Source organism: Prunus mume, linkage group LG2 (assembly GCF_029339155.1).
Source record: "Prunus mume cultivar Tortuosa linkage group LG2, ASM2933915v1, whole genome shotgun sequence".
NCBI lineage: Eukaryota > Viridiplantae > Streptophyta > Magnoliopsida > Rosales > Rosaceae > Prunus > Prunus mume.
In genome coordinates, this window is record NC_142699.1 from 24,699,479 (window position 1) to 24,725,661 (window position 26,183).

At 36.2% G+C, this 26,183-nt stretch overlaps 1 protein-coding gene and 1 long non-coding RNA gene across 3 annotated transcripts; one reads left to right on the plus strand and one right to left on the minus strand.

Annotated features, from left to right (window-relative positions):
• Window positions 1-695: 695 nt before the first annotated feature.
• On the minus strand, window positions 696-9,263 carry SFC (ARF GTPase-activating protein). The gene is made up of 19 exons (XM_008224158.2): window positions 8,534-9,263; window positions 7,623-7,699; window positions 7,199-7,299; window positions 6,876-6,946; window positions 6,360-6,422; window positions 6,207-6,251; window positions 5,605-5,670; window positions 5,450-5,497; window positions 5,266-5,361; window positions 5,144-5,185; window positions 4,794-5,009; window positions 4,505-4,636; window positions 4,172-4,396; window positions 3,908-3,994; window positions 3,489-3,824; window positions 2,719-2,864; window positions 2,532-2,625; window positions 1,382-1,872; window positions 696-1,218 (listed from the first exon to the last, which is right to left on the minus strand). The coding sequence occupies exons 1-19, from the start codon at window positions 8,576-8,578 to the stop codon at window positions 1,104-1,106; spliced, it is 2,496 nt and encodes an 831-aa protein (XP_008222380.2). The 5' UTR covers window positions 8,579-9,263; the 3' UTR covers window positions 696-1,103.
• An 11,038-nt stretch (window positions 9,264-20,301) lies between these two features.
• LOC103322259 (uncharacterized) lies at window positions 20,302-21,714 on the plus strand. Of its 2 annotated transcripts, none has more exons than XR_016123627.1 (2): window positions 20,302-20,556; window positions 20,795-21,714. It is a non-coding gene; the product is annotated as an uncharacterized LOC103322259 (long non-coding RNA). The 2 variants fall into 2 exon arrangements; XR_016123628.1 differs by having other exon boundaries at window positions 20,798-21,714.
• Window positions 21,715-26,183: the final 4,469 nt, after the last annotated feature.

Below are 26,183 nucleotides of genomic sequence, written 5' to 3' on the forward strand. Positions count from 1 at the left end.
CGGAATATAGTAAGTGTGGAGGGTATTTTGAACGATATTGAAAAGAATTTGACAAATTTATTATGCATTGCGAGGATTTAAAACTACAACGATAAAATTACATAAATGATGCTACGAAGATTATCAAAGTTGTAAAATGGGCGAACGACAAGAATGAAAAACGACATTCTGCCTAAATGTAGTGAGTGCTGGATTCAGTAGCCCTTTGACTTGCAGGGAGAACCGCAGACCAAGCTGTCTGTGGCGTCTTACGTGATGGGTTCTGCTGCATTTGACTGACATGCCATGAGTCATGACAAGGGAGCGTAACATCATAGGCTCCGCTCACAGGTTTGACCCATCAAAAGACATGTTAGTGCAGTCTTTTCGTCATTTCAGATCTTTGTATCTTAGTCTGACGTGGATAAGATTGGATGATTGAAGATCATCATATTTATTTTCTATTTTCTTTTGTTTTCACAAATATGATTAAGGAACTCTTTACACAAAATCAAACCCAGATAAATATTTCTTGCCTCCATATCATAAATATCCTTCCTTGCAAAGAAAAGCATCAAAAGTCATCAATTTCCGGGAAATTTTTTGCTTTCTTTTTGGGGTATTACTTTCATCTTCTCCCTCTTTTCTCCTCTTTCCCTCTTCGGAATCTTTAAACTGGAATAACATTGGGTTGGAAGTTTGTTCAGTCAAAAGAGTTACAACAACCAAAAGCTTCACTAAAAGAAATCAATGTACAAATACACAATGGCCTAAACTAAATCCTCACAGCTTCACCCAAAAGGAAGCAGAAAACTGAATAAACAAAAGACAACAGATTACAGAGCCCTTGGCGGAACGCTACCAGATGCCTTTCAGCTCAGACCACAGGAGCCATTTTAAATTACAACCCTGGACAACATTTTGCAACGGTGCCCCCATGGGGCAGGCACGCCATTCTACCACTCTTGAAACCCACAAAACACTTTGTGCCATTTCATTCAAAGGAGAACAAGCTTTCAAATTTATGAACTATAATTATACAAATGCGATACCTTTTGTTTCTTTTAATGAAAATTATCCAGCATCCATGCTGTTGTATTCGGATGGTTGCTAATTCGATAGTTTCATCCATTGGATTCCGATAATATAGCAAGGACCTCACCATCATCAAAGTTTGACTCGACTGCCAGCTCAAGGGGTGTTTTACCATCCCCATTTAATGCTCGTGGATCAGCTCCCCTGCAGATGCAGTCGAACCCCTCAGTAGCGAATCATAAATAAGAGGTAAAAATGAAGCATTTAAAAGAAATTGACAGCTAATTAATTAAATATGCAGAAACTGGGAAATATGTAATAAATTTGTTTTGAAAAACAGCAAATCTAACCATAAGACAATAGTCACCTTGAAAGAAGCAACTTTGCGAATGTGTTTCTGCCTCTGAGAATACAACGGTCAAGTGGTGTTTGACCTCTTGAATCAGTCGCATTCACATTTGCTCCATACTGTAAGAGGAGTTCAAGCATTCCAATGTCTGCAGTTTCACAAGCAAGGTGAAGAAGAGTGCACCCATCTAGATCTTCCACAGCATGGCCTTCACTTGTACCACTCAAGTTTGAAGAGCTAGGAGACGACCTGTCCAATGAATCCCCAGCTAAGCAGCTAGAGGTTTGGTCATGGCCAGTCTGCTCATGCATCAGCATTACTTTGGCAAGGGTTAATGAAGAGGCACATGATGCTTGCTCATACACTGCATTCAAATCTGGTTCAGAATTAACTATGTGACGATATACAGCTTTCTTGTCATTAGCACGAACACCCTCCCAAATCTGTTGTGCTATCAAATGAGTATATTGTGCATCTTTTGGCTTCCGAACAAAAAGCTTTTCTGCATACTATGATCGAAATAAAATAAACATTTAGTTCCACATCTCTGTAGTCTGAATTACATCAACTAGTAGTAGCAGGCAGCATAGGAGATCTTCAAGAACACTCATATATCATAAAGTTGATAAAAATTGGTTCTCAAATCATTGGTATTGTGAGAACTACGATGAATTCAAGCTAGCCTCATCCACGTTATGGAGGAACAATGAGGTTATGCCTTTATACACTACGTACAGCCCTTCTTGCAAGATGCCTAAACCATGATCACCTAAAAGCGATAAACGAGAGGATAACAAGTATTCCAATAAGCTGATAAGGGTTCACAATCTCAAACCACTCTCCACATCTTAGAGCTAATCAAAATATATTCTAGACAAATTTTCTGTCATTAATATTAGAAAATGTGTTCTTTAGATTGGGCTGATGTTCTAAAACTATTGCTTCCCTATCCAAAAAAAAAAAAAATTCCAGAAAAGGAATTGCTTCCCTATCAACTTAGTATGTAATACTAGCAATCTTAGCCATTAGACCAAAAAAATTCTAATGTCTTGATGTATCAACTTATCTAGATCATATTCACACATTATCCATCATAATTTAAATTTAAAAAAGGAGAGCAATTCCTTCTGTTTTCAAGTCATCCAATTAGCAACAGCGAGGGACATACCTTTGCATGAATGAATTTCTCCTTTACTGGTATAGAATCACTCTGACTGGGTTTGCTGATAAAAACTAGCTGTTTTTTATCAGACTTGTATGACCTTCACCAGAAGAATAGCAGTGAATGCTCACAACAGTCAAGTAAAGATGAAACATATACTATACTCAAAAGAGTTGTAACAAAGAATCCCTACCCTGTGGATACAAGATCAACCTGAAACGCATTTCTTGATTGCAAAAGTTCCTCCCAGACCGAGTTGGCAAAGGCATTACCCAAAGACTGAAACAAATTTATAACAGAAGGCTCCCACGCTTTGACATCCAGTGTAAGAGACCTTACCTGCAGTAAAAGTCACCAAGAAAAAGAGTTGCAGAAATGAGCAACTGATACATATATCATTTTTTTATAGGGCCAGTACATATATCATTCCCATGGACACTTTACCCAGATATAAACAAAAAAGTTCCTATGAAGATATTACAGTCCATACAACATACAAACCAAAACAAAATTTAGTAATTTCCAGCAAATAATAGTTTCCACTTTACCAAGTCATCATGTCAACAATTATTGAATTCTCCTGTAATTGTACACGAATTCATGGTCAGAGGAGAGAGAATCTCAGAAAAAGATTTAAAAATATTATTGGACAGTTTACACATTCCATGCTAACATGAGAGTCGTTTCTTAGAAAAAAATGTCTCAAATTATTCTTATTGCCTTAAGAAAAGTAAACCACATTACTGGTCAGTTAAAAAATACCACATTAGTAAAAATCATACGAGGAAGGTTCTTTAGATTCCTACTCTATAAATATTTGAGATTGTACACGTAAAAAAGTAGAGGAAGAAAGAACAAGATAACATAATAGTTATTTGATAGGCATGCCTACACAACACTATTTTAAGAGAGCATGGCTCACAGATATAACATGTAAAAAAACTAAGAAAATAGAATGATTACCTTTGAGATATGTACACCAAGATTACGATGAACACCAGAACATTCTATGCAAACGAGAACACCAAGATTTAATGATGCCCAATCTGGCTCTGGGGCACCACAATCAGCACACTTATCATTCCCACATACTCGTCGTAGCATGTCGATTGTCTTTTCGCTTTTTAAAGAAGACCGTTGCTGTTGTGAGCTTCTACATGGGCGGTCAGAATGTGCAGTAGGAAGACTCCTCTCAGATGCAAGTTCTTCGACTCCAGTGTGATCAAAATCAGAACTCTCAAATGAACTACTCTCACTGGCTGAACGACGATGGCTTCCCATGGGACTAGCAGGCAGAAACTGAAAAAGAATTGGACAAAAATCATCAAACCGACTGTGAAAATCAATGGCATCATAATCATGCAAAACTTGACAATAATTACCCTCTCAGGAGCCTGAGAGCTAAGTAATGAAGCAATAACCCCTGTTATCTTCTCAATCCAATCCATTTGATCAAGTGCACTTTCTGCCTGCACTGACAAGCATAAATAAATATCATTGCAGGAACCCCTATATACAAATAACCATCACAGATTCGCCATATTAGCAGAATCACCAGCTAAAATTGGTTGAGAAACAGTTCAGAAACTACATAAATACAAAAAATTAAATCCAAGCTCACAAGGGACAGCTACACTGAATCGAACCTGCAAAGTATAGTTCTTTGTCGGTGAAATGATCCTGAAACAAAACCTCAGATCTGACTGGTCAGCATCAACTTTGATAGTTGATGTAAGCAGATTCACTGTGTGATGAGCAACAGATTTCTCATCGTGCACTCCACCATGATAATGAGAAGAAAGCCACCGACTCAGAAGTCCAGAACCAAGCTCAGAACTATTCCTCTGACCAGAAAGTTGGCTACCAGACCCCTACAAGTTATAGACAAACACAATAACAAAACACTGATATTAACATCAAGCCCGGGACAAACTTCAAACCTTCTGCATCCTAACTTCTTTCTTGAAAAAATTACTTACAGATGGTTTACTGCATTGTTTTCGATAGTAATACAGCATTCCTCGGCTATCAAGAACAAAAAACCTTCTTTTCCAGTCACCCCTCAAGTTCGAGGAACGTTTTGAGAGATAACCTTGCCTAATGGTTTGAACCTGATTATTGATTACTGTTAAATTTTGTCTGTAGTATTAAATGTAGACATGAAACAAAAGCAACTGCAATATCAAAATGCATAAAGAAGTGGAACACAGATAACGTAAATAAATTAAAGGCAATAACTGGAGGAAAAAAAATGAAGCTACTTCAAACCTTTCCCTTTGCAGCAGACTGCATAACGGCCTCTATCATTTTATGTGAACTTCTACCAATGGCTTGTATTCCGTCTCCATTAGGAGATCCATTAGAACCATTGGAAGACCACCTACTCTCTCGATCAACCTGTCTTTTGTATTCTTGCATCCTTTCGTTAAGAGCTGCCTGTTCATAGTTGGATCTTTCTCTTGATTGTTGAGCATAAGTCAAGACCTATGAAATAATAAGAGGTCAAAATTTCAATTATTCTCATTACAAACAGAATAGAAAAGTTAGGAATATAAGAATCTCAAAACTGATTTAGATTTGGCTTAAATATTACACTAACATACACATTTATAACAAACCTGATTAATATATGGCTCCATTTGATGCAACAACTCATAACCCTACACATGAAAAAGGTTTAAGGCCAACAAACTAGTGATAAAGCATGTGAAAAGGACAGAAAACCTGGCTTCCAATTCACCTGTTTGAAGTAACGAAGATGTGCATCCATTGTTCCACTGACCGCTTCCAGAAATTCAAACCTCTTTTTTGCTTCAACATTAGAAAGAGCAGTCACCTGCAAATAAAAAGGTCCAAATCATAACGCCAATGTTTCAATTACATGAAATCATTGATTTCGAAAAGGGAAGCTTCGAGAAACTTACCAGATTAAAACGAGCTTGCTCAAATGTAGACCTTGCATTATGAAGTTCCTGCAATATCTCTAAGCTGTATTAGAATGTAAAGAATGGATAATTTTCAACGCCATAGATAAGAATATATATTAACCAATACAATTAGAGTTTGCAATGCATAGTACCTCCTCTAGCGTGGAAGCTACATCATTCTTTGTGCCTTTTCTCAATGAGAGAAATTTCTCGCGAGCCTGCGGTAACATAAGTATCAAACTACGTATGACATACTCAATTAATTTCAAAGAGTCTTATTAATCCCAAAATAGCTGCAAGATCTATCAATGATTTCAAATCCCAGATAAAATTATGAAAAACAAGATCGTTATATACAACTTAAAAATAAAATAAATAAAAATAAAAAGAGGACAGAATAGAAAAAGGCAAGCTCTAAAAAATCAAAGATACGGGAAGAAATTACACCAATAAATCTCTCCCAAGCAAGTTCCCAAAAAATACAAATGAATCTGGTGTGGTTCTACTAAATTTCAACTAACCTACAGAACTATCTTTCAAGATACCACAGACTTGATTAGAACATGAAAAATAAAATAAAAATCTTTCTACAGTTGCAGGAGATCCTGCATTTATTTTTTTAAAAATGCTAGCAATATTTTACTGGTATAGATCATTCTATTTTCTAAATTCAACACATGAGAAAATAGTCACTAAATGCATGGAAGTTCCTTCAACAAAAGAAGCAAATTAATTTGGGATCTGCAGCACACACCTGATCATAAATAAGGCTAGCCTTGTCAAAACGTTTCCGCGCCTCCTGCACAAAGACAATACTCCATTCAACACTAACTACAAAACACAAATGATACTGACAAAAACAAAGAGATAAACCTAAATCGCCTGATGCAGGAATTTTTCACAATACCTTGACCTCATGCAAATCAATATTCACAAATTGTAACAGTCTGTCATTTAGCATAAGCTCAACCTGTAAGGGAGAGGAAAAACAGGTTATACAATAGCTTGACATTATGCATGACATAAAATAAACTACTAATCCAACTGGCAACGAACACAGAGAGCTACGAAAAAAGGATCATGGAAAGCCATTTGACTAGGGAATCTAAAGCATATTAAACTTCCTGTGACTGCATAAGCCACAATGTGTTCTGTCAGCCATAACATGTATGCAGTTAAGAGTTACTTTTGCTCAAGTAAAGCCTCATAGGAAAGCAAAAACTTAAAAAGATGGAAATGATATCAAGCTTCAAAATGGAATTCTTCACAAGCCTGAATTAAGAAGAAACCATTTCAACTAATAATGAACATCTCTCAAACAGCATATTGAATTGAGATTCTGGGAACTGCAGCCAAAATATTGTGATTGCAAAAACAGAAGGAAGCCTTTAGCTTGCAGCAACAGATAAAACAAAGTTATCACCTGAGATCGAAGAACTTCCTTGTATGTCCCAATTTCTCTCAGTGCTATCGTAAATTTGGTCATAACAGGGCCTAGAGAAGAAGACAGGAGCCAATTAATAAATGCCAAAAGCAGCTTATACCTGCTTCTAATAGTCGTTTCAACAACAAGCACTATCTATGAATTTTTTTCCTTTTTGTTTAATTTTCTTTTGGCTAACACACACAATCCTGATAACAAATAAGATTATAGTTCAAATTTGGTCAGAATGGAAAAGAATTGGGTGCACTTGGGTGACCCCAATGCACCCACCATGACTCTGTTATGACGACAAATTGGTATACCTCCAAAAGCCACACTAATTGGATCATTATGCCCCCCGCCAAAAGTTTCTAGGGCACTAGCAAAAGCAATGTCCCCATCATATGCTTCCCCAAGTCCTTCACTGCAAGCAAAAACAAAAAGAAAAAAAAACTTTAAGTAATTCCCTGACAAACAAAACATGTTTAGCAAAGGTTGATTCCATCCAGCAAAAATAAGATAAGGAAGATCCAAAACCACCTGACAACATGTATTTTAAATTATCGAATTTTCATATGCTCTGCATATTTCAGAGTTATAGGAAGTGCAAAAAGCATAAGATACTAAGTGGTCAAGTCTTCTATGGTGCCAAATGAAATTTACATTTTATATCATCAGCAATGCAATTGAATACACAACAATTGGTAAAGTCAAAAAATTCTGTCGAACAGCTATTTGTAGACATACGTGTATTTTCGGCATCCTTTGTAGAACCTTAAACTTCTCTCCCTCAATGATTCAGCATTTTCCTCCATGCACAGTATCTGCTCCACCAAAAGAATTATCAATGACTGCATACCGCAGCAAAGTCCATAACTAGTAATTATGTCATGAACATCTGATAGCAAAAGTTCACTGCCCATGTATAATGGATATAACAGAATGCAGTGACAGGAATGGTGATAGCAACATTATTCACATGCATCACAAAGTAAATACGTTAAGAAGGGGAAGGGGGGGTTGCTATTTAACATTCGCTAAACTCGACATTTTCAGAGCCTGAGTAATATAAACCCCGAGCAGGGTATAAGCAGATTTAAGAAGTCATGAAACTATAACACACACATCTTTGCAAAGCTTCATAGTTTCAGCCCTCTGTAGAGAATATAAATACAACTAACTCTCTGTTCTTCTACAGAATGTGAAATCGGTGGAAGTTAAACGGAGACATATTATTGAAAAAATAAATTAGGTTGGGCCGTCTTGCAACTCAGAAACAACAGGATCAAACTAAAACCTTTTCTCATAACTCGCATCAATTCATTTCAAATTACACAAGTGGCAAATGCTAAATACTTCAGCAATTTAAGGGATGTGGCAGATGGCGATTGTGCCAAATGTAATTCACTTCTCTAAAATGTACAACTGTCGGCAGCACATGCTCCATTTCGTTGCAGAGAAATCACCACCACCAAGCCAGCCATGAGATTCAAATTCTAAACTTTAGTTTCTCTTCCGGAATTTCTCAGCAGCCAAACATGGCATTGGAATGAGGAACAAAATGCGATAACCAAACCACGCAAACAAAGAGACATAAGCAGCCAAACGGCACAGAGAGAGAGAGAGAGAGAGAGAGAGAGAGAGAGAGAGAGAAAAACCTGCTTGCGGAACATAGGAGAGTCATCGAGCTTTGTGAAATGCATGTTTAAGAGGGCGATTTCTCTTCCAACTTGCCAAGAAATATCAATTAGTACTAAGACAATGCTCCATCTTCGCTGATTCTAAGCACTTAACCTCGTTCATCAAGATCTTGCACATTTTAGATTTCATTCCAATCTACCAAAACCCACGATTAAGGAAACCCAGTAGAAATCACATCCAAACAAACCCCAGCATCTATATCATCAGCTGATTCAGCTCCAGCTGCATGGATTTCAACCCCCCACTCTCAAAGCTACAGAGCCTCCAATCTCTTTTTTTAATTTTTCCTTTTTTACTATTTTTGTTTCAGCTTCAAAACCCTAGAAGTAGCAGTACGGCCCACCCCAAACAAAAACAAGAGAGAGAAAGACAGAGGGAGTGAGAAGGAAGGAACCCTAAGAAAGAAAGAGGCAAGAAAACATTTTCATGAGGCTTTGAGCCCTTTTGGTTAAGCTTAGCGCCACCCCCACTTAATTAACACTAAACTAATTAAGATTAAGATTTAGAGCACTGAGAAGCTCAGTCTCTTGGCAATTTCTTTAAACCTGAAAATGTCGAAAGAGACAGACAGACACAAAAACCTCTCTTTGATAAATGCGAGAAATAACACCTCCTTCCCCAAAAAGCCCTTCTCTTTCCTTTTTTTCTCGCTTTCTTTCACTTTCTCTTTTTATCTCTCTGCTTTTATTTGCGGGGATTTGACTTCCTTGTTACGTGTTGGGAAAGAATGAGAAGAATCGGCAGCCCATTTGGGGTTGGGGGAGGGGGGAACGACGACGTCGTTTCGGGCCCTTGTATTCTCTTCCAACAGTTTTCTGGGACTCTCTCACCGTCTCTCTCTCTGACACTGGTTAACTTTACAGGGGTACGAGAAACGAGGACGACTGGTCGTACCAACGCAACCTTCTCCGCGCGTCGTTTGAAATTTGTAAGGACGACTCGTCGTTTGGATCTAGCGGCAGCTGATGGAAGTCCGTTGCTGAAACGCGCCGAGGCTGGCAGTTGAGGAGCGTGGGGATGGGACACTCAATCTGAGAGATGCTTCTGTCAAGCACACTATGGGCATTTCATTGAGGTGGGGCCCGCCGTAAAATTTCCCTCCATATCCATGCCCGACAGACAACACTGGACTGGACTTTCGAACAGTATACAGGAAACTAATAAAAGTGTTATGCAATTACCAATAATAAAATATCAGACAACCAAAATCACTCTTTTTTTTCTCAGATCTAAAATTTGGGGGAAATTGGAAAAATAAAATGAAATTGATTTTTTTTTCTCAGGTGTCCCATGACCAGCGATGTGGTGGTCCTCATATGGGCTGGAAAATATTCCCGGCTACCGCTCCGACGGACCACGCTTTCGTGTACAACATTAGAGTACAAGCAACATATCACCTATCTTCTTTTATCGTCAATTTAAAATCTATGAAATTAAAAAAGGTATGATAAGAACATTTGTTATATTGGTGACGCATGATGAACATAGGGAGGTTTTTAATAATGATTTTGCTAATTTTAATCTTAATCATTCATCAGATATGTTAGTAGGTTGAATATTTTTTAAATATGTATCATACAAGCCCTTTATGTAGTTAATAGAGACTTTTTCAATTTTTCTTCTTTTTTTTGGATAAGGAAAGGAAAATTACAACACGAAGCCACAATGACAACCAACAGCGAATGAATCCCGACTAGCAGCTCTTTCTGCAGACGAATGCAGCTGATTAAGCCAAACTTGCCAATATGAAATATGATGATCAATAGCGGCCAAAACAGAGACTTTTCCGATTGGTATATATATTTGTGCACGGTTTATTTTTGGCCAAGGGTGGTAAGCTCAAAGTTTTCCATTTGGCACCTGAATGAATCCAAAAGTAAAATAGAACATTTTCATGGTTTTTTTTATCCCAACAAGAAGAAGAAAAAAAAAGGCATTCATAGTCTTTTCCTGTAATGGTCCGGCAAAAATTGGGTTTAAGCCTTTGCACAAATTTATTAAAATGTTTGAGGATTAGCTAGGGTTTGTAGGGTTGTAGGCTTATAGCAGACCAGAAGAAGCTTTTGCCTTTGATGAAACAATATATGATGGCATAAATTGCTGCACAAAATGCGTTGCTTTTGATTAGTAAGAAATATGTATGTCATTTAGGAATTGCATCATCTATTAATTTCTCTATCAAAAGCCACATCGATATTAACAATAACCCATCCAGTCAGATAAGCTGCAGATAAGTAAGCAGCCATGAAAATTATTTGGAGAAGCACTTGCAGAAGTTAGCTGTGAGTATATGCTTTTTTTCACAGTGGATGGCAATTTTCTTCGTAAAAAGAAGAATCGAAATGGAAGTACTTTTTAACTTTATGATCACGACTATGGCCTCTTTTTGACCATTTTGCCATTCTTTTTCTTCGTATAGGTTAAGTTGCCTTCACTTTAGTGTTCATTTACAATTAAATATTCCGGTAATATTATTTTCTCTGCATTTTGATTAATACTTTAACAAAAAAAATCAACAAAATGACTGAATGTGAAATAAAACTTACCACTTTGTGCGGGTGGACAAAACAATTGAACTTCACCAAGCCATGTGCAATATGACACAAGGGTTTAGAGAATCTTTTGTACAATTACACAGGCAGAAAGTTGCCGAGGAGCAGCAAGTGTGTTATAGACTTGGTAGTCATGTAGTGCACTGATCATTGCCCCCTTTGAATTATTATATAGATGTAAGGCTAGGTTAGTACAATACATCATAGTGCACTATCTTTTTCGACTTGATAAAATTATTAATTAAAGGATGCTTACGCTTGAAAAAGTAAAATCGCTTATCGGCGCATGAATGAGCAGGTGATTTTCAATCACATTCATATTAAACACATCCATACGCACGACTGTTCTTAACATTTCTCGTTAACGTCACTTAAACTTTTATAGTTACCCAACTTATAGCAATATTGCTGGGCTAACAAAAGAACATACACACTGCAAAATGATCCATGAATCATCTTCTTTTGGTATGGGATTTAGGAGGAGGAGCCAGAATTTAAATTTAAACACATGCGATGCATTAAGCGACAACCAATACCTGAGGACGTACACTCAAAAGCCAATGGATCGATGCACATAAATTGAAATGAAAAAGAAAGGAGAAGAAAAATAAGCAAAAGAAGTGGAGGAGAAGCTAAAGCACCGACAGACAGGGACATCCCATATGAAGAAGGAACTAAAGTGAAACATTGTGTTGCTTTTTCTTCTCTTATATATATGAATATGATCAACTAGTTGCTTTCAAACCTTAAACTACTAATCCCCGCCTAATCAGGCTGTAATATTTCAATTTGCCTTCGCCTCTAGCTGCATATCTTCCTTGAGATGATGACATTGATTAAATATGTTTTAGTTTTTAAACCAACTTTTATTTTAATAGGTGGTCTAGACCACCTTCTCAATATCAAATTGAATGCATCAAAAAGTTGTTGTATACGATTGTTACATGGTTATATAGTGTTATCAATTCATGTTAGATTTATTATTTTTTTTAAAAAAATTAATAAATAATACACGTGTTATAATATAAGGGTGGTATACGATTGTTACTTAGCCTTGTTCTTTTACCATGACAAATGAGTGGAAAATTACTCTTAGTGTGTAACCGAATAACTTCTCCTATGCATCGCTAACTTTCAAACTATTTGAGCCCCCTTAATATGGCCGGATGGGGTCCTAAGAATCCCTCACTTGTCGTTCATGGACTAGATGAAGAGCTATCTCAAATCTCAGCGGCCCTTCTATTATGTTATTGAGCCAATTCTACGGACCGAACCAAAGAGTCTCATTGTCCTTATTCAATTTTTTTGGCAGAAGAGTCTCTTTGCAAAACTCCAAAACCAAAACCAGAATTATTAGGCTGCTTCTGTAAAGGTATGGGAGGTCGTATTCTCTCCAGCCATGTTTGGGATCCCAAATTCTTATCAACCAGAACAATATTTTCATTTTGGCAACATATAAATATTGTACCAAAACAAAAGCATGCACCAAAGGTCCCCTCACTCGACATGATTTGTGTACAAAATTTGGGCCTCATATTTTACTTATTTATTCTAAAATTTGGGCTTAATATTGTCTATGATTTGTGTACAAGCTGAGGGTTGGATTTACTTGGACAACAATTCGCTTCGTACTGCATATATAAGCAAAGGCCATCCCTTGTTCCTTTTTGTTTTGTTTTTGATGCAGGAGCATAGGGTGGATCAAGATAGATATTTACCATTTATTTAGTTATTTCTTGATATATTGTTGTTTTCTTATTTAGGTAGTTTGAGGATATCTTTTATTACTTATGTGTGATTTTATAATTAATTAGTTTACTTTTGGACCAAGCAATCTTGGTGCCCAAGTCTTGTAAAACCTATAAATAAGGCTAATGTAATAGTTGTTGAAGAAGGTAATATTGATGATTAATGAAATAGTTTATTTGTGGCATGGATTTGCTATGATATATGTGAGTTTGCACTAGCCCTAGATTTCGGTGCTCGTGTATGTGGTTGGTGACCTGTATCTGATCCCGATCCCCATCAATTGGTATCAGAGCTATGACTCAAGATCTGCTTTATCGGGGAGGTTTTTGGATGGAGGGTCATGTTGACAACTACAACGACATGGAGGAAATTAGGAGGATGCTACGGCAACTTACGTCGCATCGAAGCTCAAACCGGATAGGTAAGAGTTACGGGGAGAGATGAGTGAACCTTTATCTGAACCGAGTAGCTCGCATCGACACTCTAAGCCGTGGAGTCTCGGCCGAGGGGATATCCTTTTCATTATTGCGCTTTGTGAGTCAAGTGAAGAGGGGCACAGTTATTCTCATTGTGTCTTTGAAGGTATAAATAGATTTGGTAATTTTGGTGCATCTTGTTATTCATCAAAGTTATTAAATTTGGATTTGCCTCAATATTTGATCCTTGCAATGTGAAAATTGCAATGAAAATTGTTTGGGTGTTCAAAGCAATTTTGATAAGCAATTTATTGATCAAACAGTGAAGAGATGAGAATTGAGAAAACTTTCGAAGATATTATTGATTTTTGGGCATTAATGTTTTCACTTGGAAGGTTGCCAAAACTTTGGTTGATTTTGTCAATCGGTTGAAGATTCTAGAGAGAAACATTTGCATTGTTAGAGGGAGTAAGAAGAAGCCAAGAATAACGAAATATTCCAAATATCTTTTTATTTGGAAAGGAAGGTTTCAATTGGATGCTAAAAGATCCAGAATTAATATGAAGCAATTGAAGATTCTACTCAGATTTTCCTCAATCAAAGGCTTGAATTCGAGGACGAATTCTTTCCAACCAGAGTCTGATGCAGGAGCATAGGGTGGATCAAGATAGATATTTACCATTTATTTAGTTATTTCTTGATATATTGTTATTTTCTTATTTAGGTAGTTTTAAGATATATTTTATTACTTATGTGTGATTTTATAATTAATTAGTTTACTTTTGGACCAAGCAATCTTGGTGCCCAAGTCTTGTAAAGCCTATAAATAAGGCTAATGTAATAGTTGTAGAAGAAGGTAATATTGATGATTAATGAAATAGTTTATTTGCGGCATGGATTTGCTATGATATATGTAAGTTTGCACTAGCCCTAGATTTCGGTGCTCGTGTATGTGGTTGGTGACATGTATCTTGATCCCGATCCCCATCAGTTTTGGTTGAAAATGTCCATCCCTTGTAGGCTCTCTATGGCAACCCTAAGTATTATTTGTTTGGAGTGTTGTTTAATTCTCCCAGTTTTGTTTTCTGTTTCGTTTTTCAAAACCATCTCCATGTTAATTGCTCCGGATTAATGCTTCTCTCCTTTGTACATGTTCTGCATGTTCTTTGTTTATTTATCTTGATACAAAGGAGAGAACATGTAGCACAAAAGCAAAGTAGAACACAACAATTTATGTATAGAGAACATTAATTAGTACTTTCTACTTCTTGGATAAAGGAAGAGGTGTCAAGGATGATGTAGCACAACCAAGAGCCTTTATCATGCCAGTAGTTGTGGGCTTGACATTAGAACACAGAGAGGTAAGAGGGCCTTGGTCTCCACCGTAGGTAAGATTAATTTCAGTCAACTCCACATTCTCACACGGTACGCCCCTGCTACATACAAGCTTGACTGCAAGTGGAGTGAAAGATGAACCCTTAATGTTCTTGAAGCTGACATTGTTGATCTTTGAAGGAGGCTTTTGGTCTCACCGAGTATATGGACAATACAATTGGTCTATGAGGATAGGGTTACTGACATTAACCATGATAATATCCTCATAGTGTATATCTGAGCAGTGCTAGGCGAAGGAGAATCTGGCTATGTTTTGATTCTCACACCATTCTACGTATTAGTCAGGGTGCTGTGCTTAACTATGATCCTAGTCACATCCTTTTCTTCCTTATATCTTCCAAGGCTTCCAACGTAAAAAAGATGGAAGCATGTTTTATTCAAACCATTGATATTGATATTATGGTTTTATGTGGCCAATGTTATTTTAATAATTTTCTCGTTTTCCTACTTATCTGTAATGAGCTATTATATATATATATATATGTATGTATTTGTATATACACATATGTGATGGGTGGTAGATTGTTTTGAAATCAATATCTTTTGTTGAAGTTCTAGCAGATTGATTAGAGTTGAAGCTTTTGGTTTTAGGAAGGTATCGAAGGAATATTTAATTCATGTGATTACATATGGGTTGAACTTTGTTTTCTTGTATGAAGAACTACGTGTGGCTTAATCCCTCAGTAAGGGTACGTAAGCAACCTAGGTTAACCTAGGTGCAGCGCAAAATAAACAGTTGAGTTATGCTCTGGAATTTGTGGCTATTTATAAAGTAAGAAACATCTTAGTAGATTACGTTGATATTGCCATGGTAAGGTTGAATTTGAGGCTGGAGGCCCATCTGGTAAAGTGTGTGTGTTTTGGACACTTGTGCCGATACCTGCCAGGTGTTGGTCACGCACATGGTTCGACACATATTCCAAAGTGGAATTTGGGTCGGGTCCTATCAAAGCGGATCGAGGAACCTACATTAGTCCCTTGAATTTGTTGGTGGGAATCCACAGATAAAGTGTATGAGTTTAGAAAGTTGAACGCTTATATATTTAAAAGCAAACATGTGTTTACTTAATAATTTCTTTGAATAATATGTTAGTTTCATGAGTAAAGCTGTTTAGTATTGTAATGACTTGTTAACTTTATATTTTTGACAACCTATTATATTGCACCTCCTAAGACCAAGTGCATCGGAGATGAGTTAATTGTATTGAAGTTGGGGATCAGATGTTCCTAAATATGATGCACCTAGTGTGGAAGCAAATTTCCCCACAAGAATATTCAGTTGCAAAGATTCCCCTTCCTTCTTCGCCTCCTCTTTCTCCCTGCAAAATAGAACAAATGAGAGGGCCACACCCGAGGGGTGTTGGCCAAAGGCCTTCCGATGCCTAAATTAGTTTCATGAGTAAAGCTGTTTAGTATTGTAATGACTTGTTAACTTTATACTTTTGACAACCTATTATATTGCGCCTCCTAAGACCAAGTGCATCGGAGATGAGTTAATCGTATTGAAGTTGGGGATCAGATGTTCCTAAATATGATGCACCTAGTGTGGGAGCAAATTTCCCCACGAGAATATTCGGTGCAAAGATTCCCCTTCCTTCTTCGCCTCCTCTTTCTCCCTACAAAATAGGACAAATGAGAGGGCCACACCCGAGGGGTGTTGGCCAAAGGCCTTCCGATGCCTAAATTAGTTCAAGAGTTTGTAAGAAAAACACTAGCTAACTAGGGTACGAAGATGTGTTTAAGGTGTAAACTGGGCGACCGGAGCCTTATATAAAAGAGAGGGAGAGAAAGGAGGTGGCTAGGGTTTGAGAGGAATTTTCTGCAGAGTTTCAGTAGAGATTTTAGACGTACCTCAACCCTTGTGTGTGACCATCCTTTTATAGTGGTCTTGGAGGCTAGGGTTTCAGAGGAATAATTCTGTAGATGGAAAGGAATTATTCCTCCCTGATTTGGAATTGACTTGATTAATTAGATATTTGATTTATTAGGGTAAATCAAATCCCTAATTGTGGTAGGTATCAAATCAATTTCTAATTTAATTAAGTAACTCCTCATTTAATTGGGAATTGTGGTAGGAAACAAATCAGTTCTCAACCTAATTAGGTAACGTTCCATTTAATTGGGTAATTCCAAATTAAATTGAGTAACTCCCAATTAAGTTGAATAATTCCCAATTAGGTCAAATAATCCCCAAATGGAAGGAATTATTTGACCTAGGGTATGATTTAATTCGGTTCCCATACCTAGTGTAGGCGTATGTAAGGACTTGATGAGTTACTCAATTGTGCAACAGTTGAGGAATGAGGTTGAAGTATTGCAATTAACTAAACTAAATTAAGCCATAAAGAATAAATGACGTAAAATCTCAAACTCATTCAAAACCATTATCTTTTTATGGTTTATAACAATTCGTTATAAACCTTTTTTGTTTTTGTTTTTGTTTTTTTTTTTGGGTAGCAAAATTGTAGCAATGATCCCTGGACTAAGCCCCAACTTTACTTTTCGTCCCTCACATTGCTAAATTGTAACCGTGGTACTTTAATTATGCCTCTAGTTTCAGAAACCGTCATTTCATCTCAATCAACTTTTCCGTTTAATTTGATGACATGACATGAACAAGTCCTACTTAGCATGGGCAAAAATGTATTTTCACACAAAAAATTATTAAATCTCACCCCATCTCTCTCTCTCTCTCTCCAATTTCTTATTTCCCCCACCTTCACTCGATTTCTTCTTCTCCCCACACCCATTTCTTCTCTCTCTCTCTCTCTCTCTCTCTCCAATTTCTTCTTTCCCCACCTCTACCCGATTTCTTCTTCCTCCCCCCACACCCATTTCTTCTTTCCCTGTCTCTCTGTCTCTCCAATTTCTTCTTTCCCTCCCACTCACCCCACCAATTTCATCTCCCACCCAATAACCCACACTAGACCCCACACATCACAAATTTTGGTTTTTTGTCCAAATCAATTTTGACAATTGGGCTATCACCTAGTGGCTCCTTCAGATGTGGAATCTTTGGTATATTTTATACTCCTTTAGATATGGAATCTTGGCTCCAAGTCTTTCTCTCCCCCACACCCATCTATTTGATGAGATAACACACATCAAACTCAAATCCTCCAACAAAACCAAACAACAAAGGAAAGGAAAGAAAAGAAATTATAATAAAAGAAAAGCCTCAGTGGATAATTTTTTTTTTCTTTCCTGTAGTTGCTGGGGTTCTGGGTTTTATGGATGATTTTTTTGTTCTCTCTTTTTTTGTAGTTGGGAAATGGGTTGGGGCGCTAGGTTCTAGGTTCATGGGGCAGGTGATGGTCATGGGGAATGGGGGGAAAAGAAATCGGTGGGGAGAGAGATAGAGTTTTTTTTAATATAATAAACATTTTAATCAATTTAAAATTAATGAAAAACAAATATGCCCTCATTTTTAACAGAAAATTTGACTGAGATGACGGAAATGACGATTTTTGAAAGTGGAGGTATAATTAAAGTACCACCGTAACAATTTAGCAATGTGAGGGATGAAAAGTAAAGTTGGAGCTTAGTCCAGAGACTATTGCTGTAGTTTTGCCTTTTTATTATTTATGGTTTAAAATAATTTAATAATTTAATATAATTAATTATTATTATATTATATTATGTTTATTTCTATTGATAGATCCTCCTGGATCAATATGAAAACTAAAAACACTGAAATATGCATTTATATATATTTTACAGATAAATAAACAAAATATAGTATGAAACATTAGTAAATATGTATTTTACATATAAGAATCAGTTTTGAGTCTCTGGTGAAACATTAAAGAATCTACATATAAATTAACGTAACTCATGCTGATGCCCAATACTAAAATTGAAAAATACAATATATCACTTACCTCGTAAGTAATTTTGAACTTCAAAATTTCAACAAATGACAATGTTACCCATTTAGATCTGAACATCACCCCAAAAAGTTTTGACTTTCTCAACCCCAATTTCAACCGTACTCAAGGAGTTCAAAACTAAGAGAACTGAACCACAAGGGTCGCAATCACCAATTTCCAACTCAAAGCCAATTTTGACATTACTCAAGGATTGACGAATGTTCGGACCATAAAGACCAAACCACAAAGATGAAAACATAAAATCGAATTACAATGGTACATGCGCTATTTAGGAGAATAGATTGCTTTGTTTCGCCTGAATGCAGCGGCGGACGAGAATTTTCAAAGAGTGCAATTTTCAAAAGTTAAGAGCTCAAAAAAAAAAAAAAAGACAAATAAACATCCTTTTAATTTAAACAATACTAATGTTATTCATAATAAATTCTTTCTCTTAAAGTACCGTTCCATAACTATACAATTAAAATAAAATAAGGGTTTTAGATCTATACGTATGACTAATTGACTATAATTTATCAATTAAATAAACAAATCAATATCAAATTATCAATGAAACAAATAAATAAAAATTAATTATACCTCGAACAGTGTGTCAAGTAGCCTCTTTCTCCTTGAGTTTGCTACTGATCTTACTAATACAGAGAGCTAAATAAGAAAAAAATAAATTTAGTAAAAAAAGAATAAACAAAAGAATAAACAAAATTGGCGTTTGCTTAAGAAAAAAAAAATGCATTCGACTTACTTTGGATTGGCGCACTCAAGAAGAAGAAAAAAAAACGTATGATTCTTGTGATGCACACTTTGATGAAATTGAGTAATGTTAAATTGGTCCTTTATAAAGAGAATTCCAATCCCAATAAAGAAATTCCCAAAACCCAATTGAATAAAAATAACTACCACTTAAAACCCAATAAGGAATTATAGAAATTGGAAACCCAATTAAGTAAGGAATAATACAAATTCAAAAGCCCAATAGAATGGCCCAGCAACAACAACGGTTTCCTTTTTCTTTTTCTTTTTTTACGTTAAAAAAAAAAAAACATGGTTCAAAACAACATCGTTTTGGCCAGGTTAAAAAAACAACGCCTTTATTAAAAGCCTGGTCTAAAACGACGTCGTGTTGGCGAGGATGTTAAAAAAAAAAAAAACAAGGCGCTGCGTGCAGATCTGATGCCCAACCCAGTGATTTGGGCATTTCGTCGAACACGCTATGCGTGCATCTCTTGTCTGAAACAAAGGTGCAACTCCAGCTGCTCAAATGGACTTTTCTGCGACCGGGGGTGCAGGTGCACTTCCTTGCCCCTGCACAGGTTCGCCACTGGCTGAATGAGCAAGCCAAAAAAATGAAAATAAAAAAGGGAATTAGAGGAGTGCTCTTCAGTGTTCTTCCTCAAAGAGAATATCCAAAAAAAGGCCTCATAACTGAACAAAGCGAACAATTATTTTGGAGGGGACGTTTTGGAGGGAGGAGAGAGAACAAGGCTGCATTCTAGTACAACAGTTTCACTTACTATTGCTTTTGGCGCAACCGTTAGTTTAGATCTAACAGTGTTATCATGTAATGTTCTCATTGGATAATTGCCCATATTTGTTAGCACTATCGAAAAATGGCAAAAAATAATTGGGCTCGTTAAGTCTGTTGTTCTTGGACTGTAGGGCCCATCAAATGAACTAGGCCTATATAGACTCCTTTAGAATTTAGATATAAAACTAAAATATTCCACAAGGCGCGGTTCTTTGCTTTATCCTGCAGTTTGCACGATCAAACTTCAAAACGGCCTGTACGGACGTGCAATTGGGCATCGTTCGTTCAACGGGCATTGAACAACAAGCACGACCCACACGGTTAGGTCGTGCCAAATTTTAGGGCTTTGTGAGTCCTTTATAAAGAACTCTCAAGGGCCAGTGGCCCTAGCGGCACATTTTTCTCTCCATCTTTTTCACTAACGCAGGCAAGCTCAAGCTCAAGCTCCCAACCAAGGTATGAAGCTTCTTTGCTCTAGCCTCTAACCATTTTAATTTGTGCCTATGTAGACTGTAGTAGCTGTATATTGACAGATAATGTAACTATATATAACCATGGTGTTTTGGATTTGGAACTGTGTGAGTTTTGCTCTTAGTCTTAGAATTTTATGCCTATTTTGATCATGGTGTTTCATATAGGAGAATTTTAATGTGAACATCTTGGTCTTAGATATGGTATTTTTCATTTCAAGAAGCAGGTGATCTGTGATCATGTCTGGTTCTAAGCATTTTAGCGAAATAGATTTCGACGGCATAACCTTTTCAGATGAGGACTCGAAGGGAGTTGAACTCCCCCACAACGATGCACTTGTTGTTTCCATGATGGTGGCAAACGCTAAGGTGGACAAGATCTTTGTCACCTCTGGCTTTGGACCCTGTCTTCTTTACCTTTCCACTCTGGAGAAAGTCTTGGGGCTCAGCCGGAACGATATTCTTCCCATTAAACAGACTGCTATGGGAAACTATGGGGAAAAGACTGAAAGTATTGGGACAATCACTCTCCCTGTCACAGCTGGTGATAGGCCCCCGAGAGTCCGTACATTCATGGTGGATTTTATGGTTGTGGACTGTCCTTCAGTGTATGACATCATCTTTGGATACAGAGGGCTGAAAGCATTGGAGGCAATTGTATCAACATGCCATCTTTTACTCCGCTTCCAAACAGATACTGGAGTTGGAGAAGTAAGAGGAGATCAGAAGAAGGCTAGAGAGTGTGAGAAGGCTCTCCAGGAACTAGCAGAACGCAAGGCCTCTCAAGGAACCGCTGGAACCAAATGAAGACTAGTGGTCAGTCAAGGTGGAAAGATTATAACTCTGTTATTAAGTTACAAAAACACACTTTCTTGGTTAGAAATTTCAAAACTTATATCATATGTCATCTTAATTAGCTAAATCAATGTTTTCATTTGTGTTGGCCTAAACCCTGCTTTTGTGTGCCAACATTATTTTGTGAACCCTGTTTTTGTGTATTGTGCCACTTACGACTTAACTACGTTCCCTAGAGCTTTATTTGTGGAATTATGTACGGGTTATCAGACAATAGTTTGTTGAGAATGCTTGCTTGATCCTGTGGAAGTTTTTCTTTCAAATATTAATCTCATTGCTTTTGTGTGTGGATGCTTGTGCATGTTAGATTCTTCCTACTCTTGGTTTTTATATATTTCATGACAGACTCAAGGTTTAGTGACTGCTGGTTGGGTTTCAACCCCAAACCCCTACTCTCCTTAAACCCTAAGGTTTAGTGAGTCTAGTAGTGATACAAAGGTATAGCATCATCTTATGCATAGGTAGAATCTCCATCCATTTAGCTTCTTTTGCTGTTAAATAACATTAAGGCTATAGATGATCAGCTACTTGATTTGGTATCTATTTATTTCACTCTCAATGTCCAAGGAGAGACAAATTAAGGCTAAGCTAGCATTTCTACTGCCCTTCTCATTGAAGTGCTTTTGGCTAATGGGTTAATTACATTTTAACTGTTAATTCGGGGATGACAACAACTAATTTTGGAGTGTAGGGACGAAAATGTAACTAGGGGGTATAGTTTAGGACCATTGCTACAATTTAGCCTATTTGGTTTGTATTTCGTTTTTCAAAACCGTCTCAAGGTTCTTGGAGTTGGTGTGCCCAACAATTGTATACAATAGAACTTATAACATGATCTTGGAAATTACACCATCAATGTTAAGACTCAAGGGTAACTTTAAACAATACAATAGTGCCCACAACTCAGCACATAGAACTTGACCAATATGTATACCATATAATTTAGCTGAAAATCCAGCAACCCAATTGTCATTTATAGTTTCATTTAAGACCACTTTATAGCAGCGATAATATGTCCGAAGGAACCGAGTCTGATATATTTGGATTTGAAGAACATATAATATGTCCATTGCACCTAAATTGGCCCTTTGTATGGTAAATCATCTATATGCGTTGTGGCAACATGATCTTGGCTTTACATGAATCCAATGGCGTAGTCAGAAATTTTTATAGGAGTGGGCAAATTTTTTATTTTATTTTTTTTTGGGATATCTATTAACGGTGGTTATGTTTTTATCCCCCATATAATTATGGTAACCATCATAACATCATTAGATAAGCCAAGCTTTAGGAAGTAAAAGTAACTTGAAAGAACCATAAATTCAGAAAGAACACATAAGAATCTCAGCAAAATTTATATGTTCAAAAATTTAGTAAAGAAATATATGAGAAATTACAAAAGTATCGAGATTGGCTATAATACCATCATAATAATATGGATTAAGGTTATGTTACAAACTCAAGATTGTAGCAGAAAGAAAAAGAATTACAGAGAAAAGGTTCATAGAAAAAAAAAAACCTAAACCTCATGCTTATATTTTTATTTTTATTATAAAAATTAGGGGTGGTATTTTAGACCGAAAAACCGAAAAACTGCAAAAACCAACCGACAATTTACTGCAATGGAACTGCAATTGCGGAAAACCGAATCGTATTTGCAGTATGAAGAACCGAACCGCATTTGCGGTTGCGGTTGCAGATTTGATTTTCAAAACTTGCGGTTACCGCAAACTGCGACTATATTTAAAATATTAAAAAAAAATTGCATTTTGTAGATAGCAATGGTGCTCAAACAACCCAACGAGGTCCTTCAAATCCACTCACCACCACCAACATTTGAGTTTGTAACATTGGTGCATTGCATTTTCCTTTTAGTTTGTAATTTTAATTAACTTTGAATTGGATTTTTCCTTTGGGTTGTAACTTTAATTCATTTTGCATTGCATTTTCTTTTTGGTTTGTAACTTTAAAGGATTTGGAATTGGAATGCTTGAGAAGTTTAACTTTAATTAGAATGCTTGGAATTGTAACTTTAATTTTCTTTAGGTTGTGAATGCTTGAGAAGTTGAGGAGGTTGTGAATTTATATATGCTTGAGAAGTTGAGGTTGTGAATTTATTTATTTAGGTTGTGAATTTATATTTTTGGGTTAAAGTATGCTTGAACTCAAAAGGCTTCAAAAGAAGCATCAAAATTAGGCATAAAATGTGGAAGATTGGATTTTTATGACACAAAAAGAACTTGCGGTTTTAAATCGCTAATTCACGGTAACCGACCACTTTTTGCTGTTTACCACAATACGGTAAACCGCAAAAAGCAGTCGGTTTGCGGTTTCAAAAATCACCATACCGCAAATAGTTGGTCGGTTTGCCGTTTGAGCAAAAATTCACGGTTACCGAACCGCAACTACCCCTAATAAAAATGCATCACACAGGCTCCAAAGTTGCATCATATGGATTTTAGTCAATCCAACGGTTGAGATTTATACAAAGGTGGACTTATTTCTACATACAGGGGTAGGCTAATTTTGGATTTACCTACTTTAGGCTTAGACAGCTTAGCCTAAGTTGTATAATCTAAAAATTTAGCACTGGGCTAGAGCCAATTCTAGCCCACACCTACATCCGCCCATGCATGAATCCCACTCAATAGTCTTTTCTCTCACTCAACTCAATCTTATACAATTACATTTGTATCTCTTCGATCACATATTAAATAAACACATGATTGTATACAATCAGTAACATAAAAATATTTCATTAGTAAGACCTTGTCCAGTCGGTATCAGTCACGTCACTTATAAATTATATACAAATTTAGTTATATACCCAATTTTTGACATAGTCTTATACAGAAACCATATACCATTTAAAAACTATAAACATACCTATTAAAAAAACTCAAAAATTGACAACTGTTTACTTTTTCAATTTAATAGCTATTTTTTAGTTTATTTGTATGTGTCAAATACATATATTGCCCGTGTACTATGGATTTGAGAGAGAAAAATCAAATTTGCCAACTGTTCATTTTGATATTAATATTAAATTGCCAAAAAACCAAATCAGATTTATTTTCTCTTTTTCACTAGTGCTTTCTTGGTGTTGGAGCAAGATGAGCTTCCATTGAAGCTCAATCTCAGGTCCAACTACATTCTTCATCTCTAATCTACAATTTTCAATATTTCACCTTTGATTTCTTGTTCTAAAATCGTGCTTCTATTCATATTTTTTTTTTCAAATTGTTTGGAACCGCGAACGAACCTCGATCAGATGCTGCTAGCTCTACTCCTCATCTTTGAGCTTTGATTTTCAAATTTTTTGCTTCAAATTCTCGTTATGAAATCTTTCTTGTGCTTAGATTGTTCGGAATTTTAGTTCGTTGCGAGTAAGTGAGATTTTTGTTTTTTTGACAGCGACTTGTCATATTCAGTTGTGGAGGAAGATGAGGATTTCACCGCGTCGTCGTTGTCATTGTTTGGTTTGGACTTGAGATTTTTGATCTTTTACTTCAATTATATGTTTCTCTTCAGATTTTAGTTGATTTGAGGAATGTATTTTAAGCTTTGATGATCGATTTATCTTTTGTTACTATTTCATGTATGGATCTCATTTTGGTTTAACAATGCACTCCTATGACTGAGTATTAACAAGATAGTTCTATGACATAGTAGTATTAACAAGATAGTTATATGACATAGTATTAATAATGTACTTCTATGAAGAGCCCCTATTTGGTTTTCATGAATTTTTTTTTAATAATAAATTGTTTGGAGTTTTTTTTTTAAAAAAAAATCTGGGCAACGCTTGTTATCATGTAATTTATAGGAACTTCAACACCCATTTCTTATGTAATAAATGAATTTTGGGTGTGTTTTTAAAGTGCATTCTATATGGGATTTTTTTTATCATTTCAGCCCATATTTTGGGTATAATAGTGAAGCTCTGTAAATTATGATGGTGGACATATGTAATACACAAAGTTTCTAAAGTATATGTCATCGGCGAAAATAAATTACCAAAATTGATTTACTAATATATTTGGACCTCAATTACTTCCTTTTAATAAATTGTGATTTTCCCGGAAGAAAAAAAAAAGTGTCCTTGTACATTCACTTTAGACTCCAATTTTTGTTAGCACCATTTGGATTTGATGAATCTCTTGATGGATAAATATTGATTTGGTTGATTTGGATATTGAATATGTTGATGGATATTTAATATGTTGATTGGGATTTGGATATTGAATATGTTGATTAGGATTTGGATATTGAAATTGAATATGTTGAATCTTTTAATTTGTAACTTAGGCATCATTTATTTTGGTGTTGAATATTGAATTGGTTCATTTTTTAGTTGTATCATTTTGGTACCGAAATGGTACCGATACCGATTTGGCACGGTACGGTACGGTACCAATTTTGGCAAACCATAATCTCATACCGTACCATACCGATTTAAATTTCCGGTATTGGTAGCGGTACGGGCTCAATACCGTACCATACCGTACCGTGCCCACCCCTACTATTGGGGAAGAAAAAAGAAATATTTGGGCCCATTAAGTCTGTTGTTTGTGGACTACATCAAAGGAACTAGTTAAATAGACTCTTTTAGAATTTAGATCCACTCTAAATCAAAAGCCCAAATTTCAAAATTACCAAAAAAATGCGCAGGAAAAAGATATAAAACTCAAATATTCCAATTAATTAGGTACGGTTCTTTGCCTTATCCTCCTGCTTGCACGATCAAACTTCAAAACA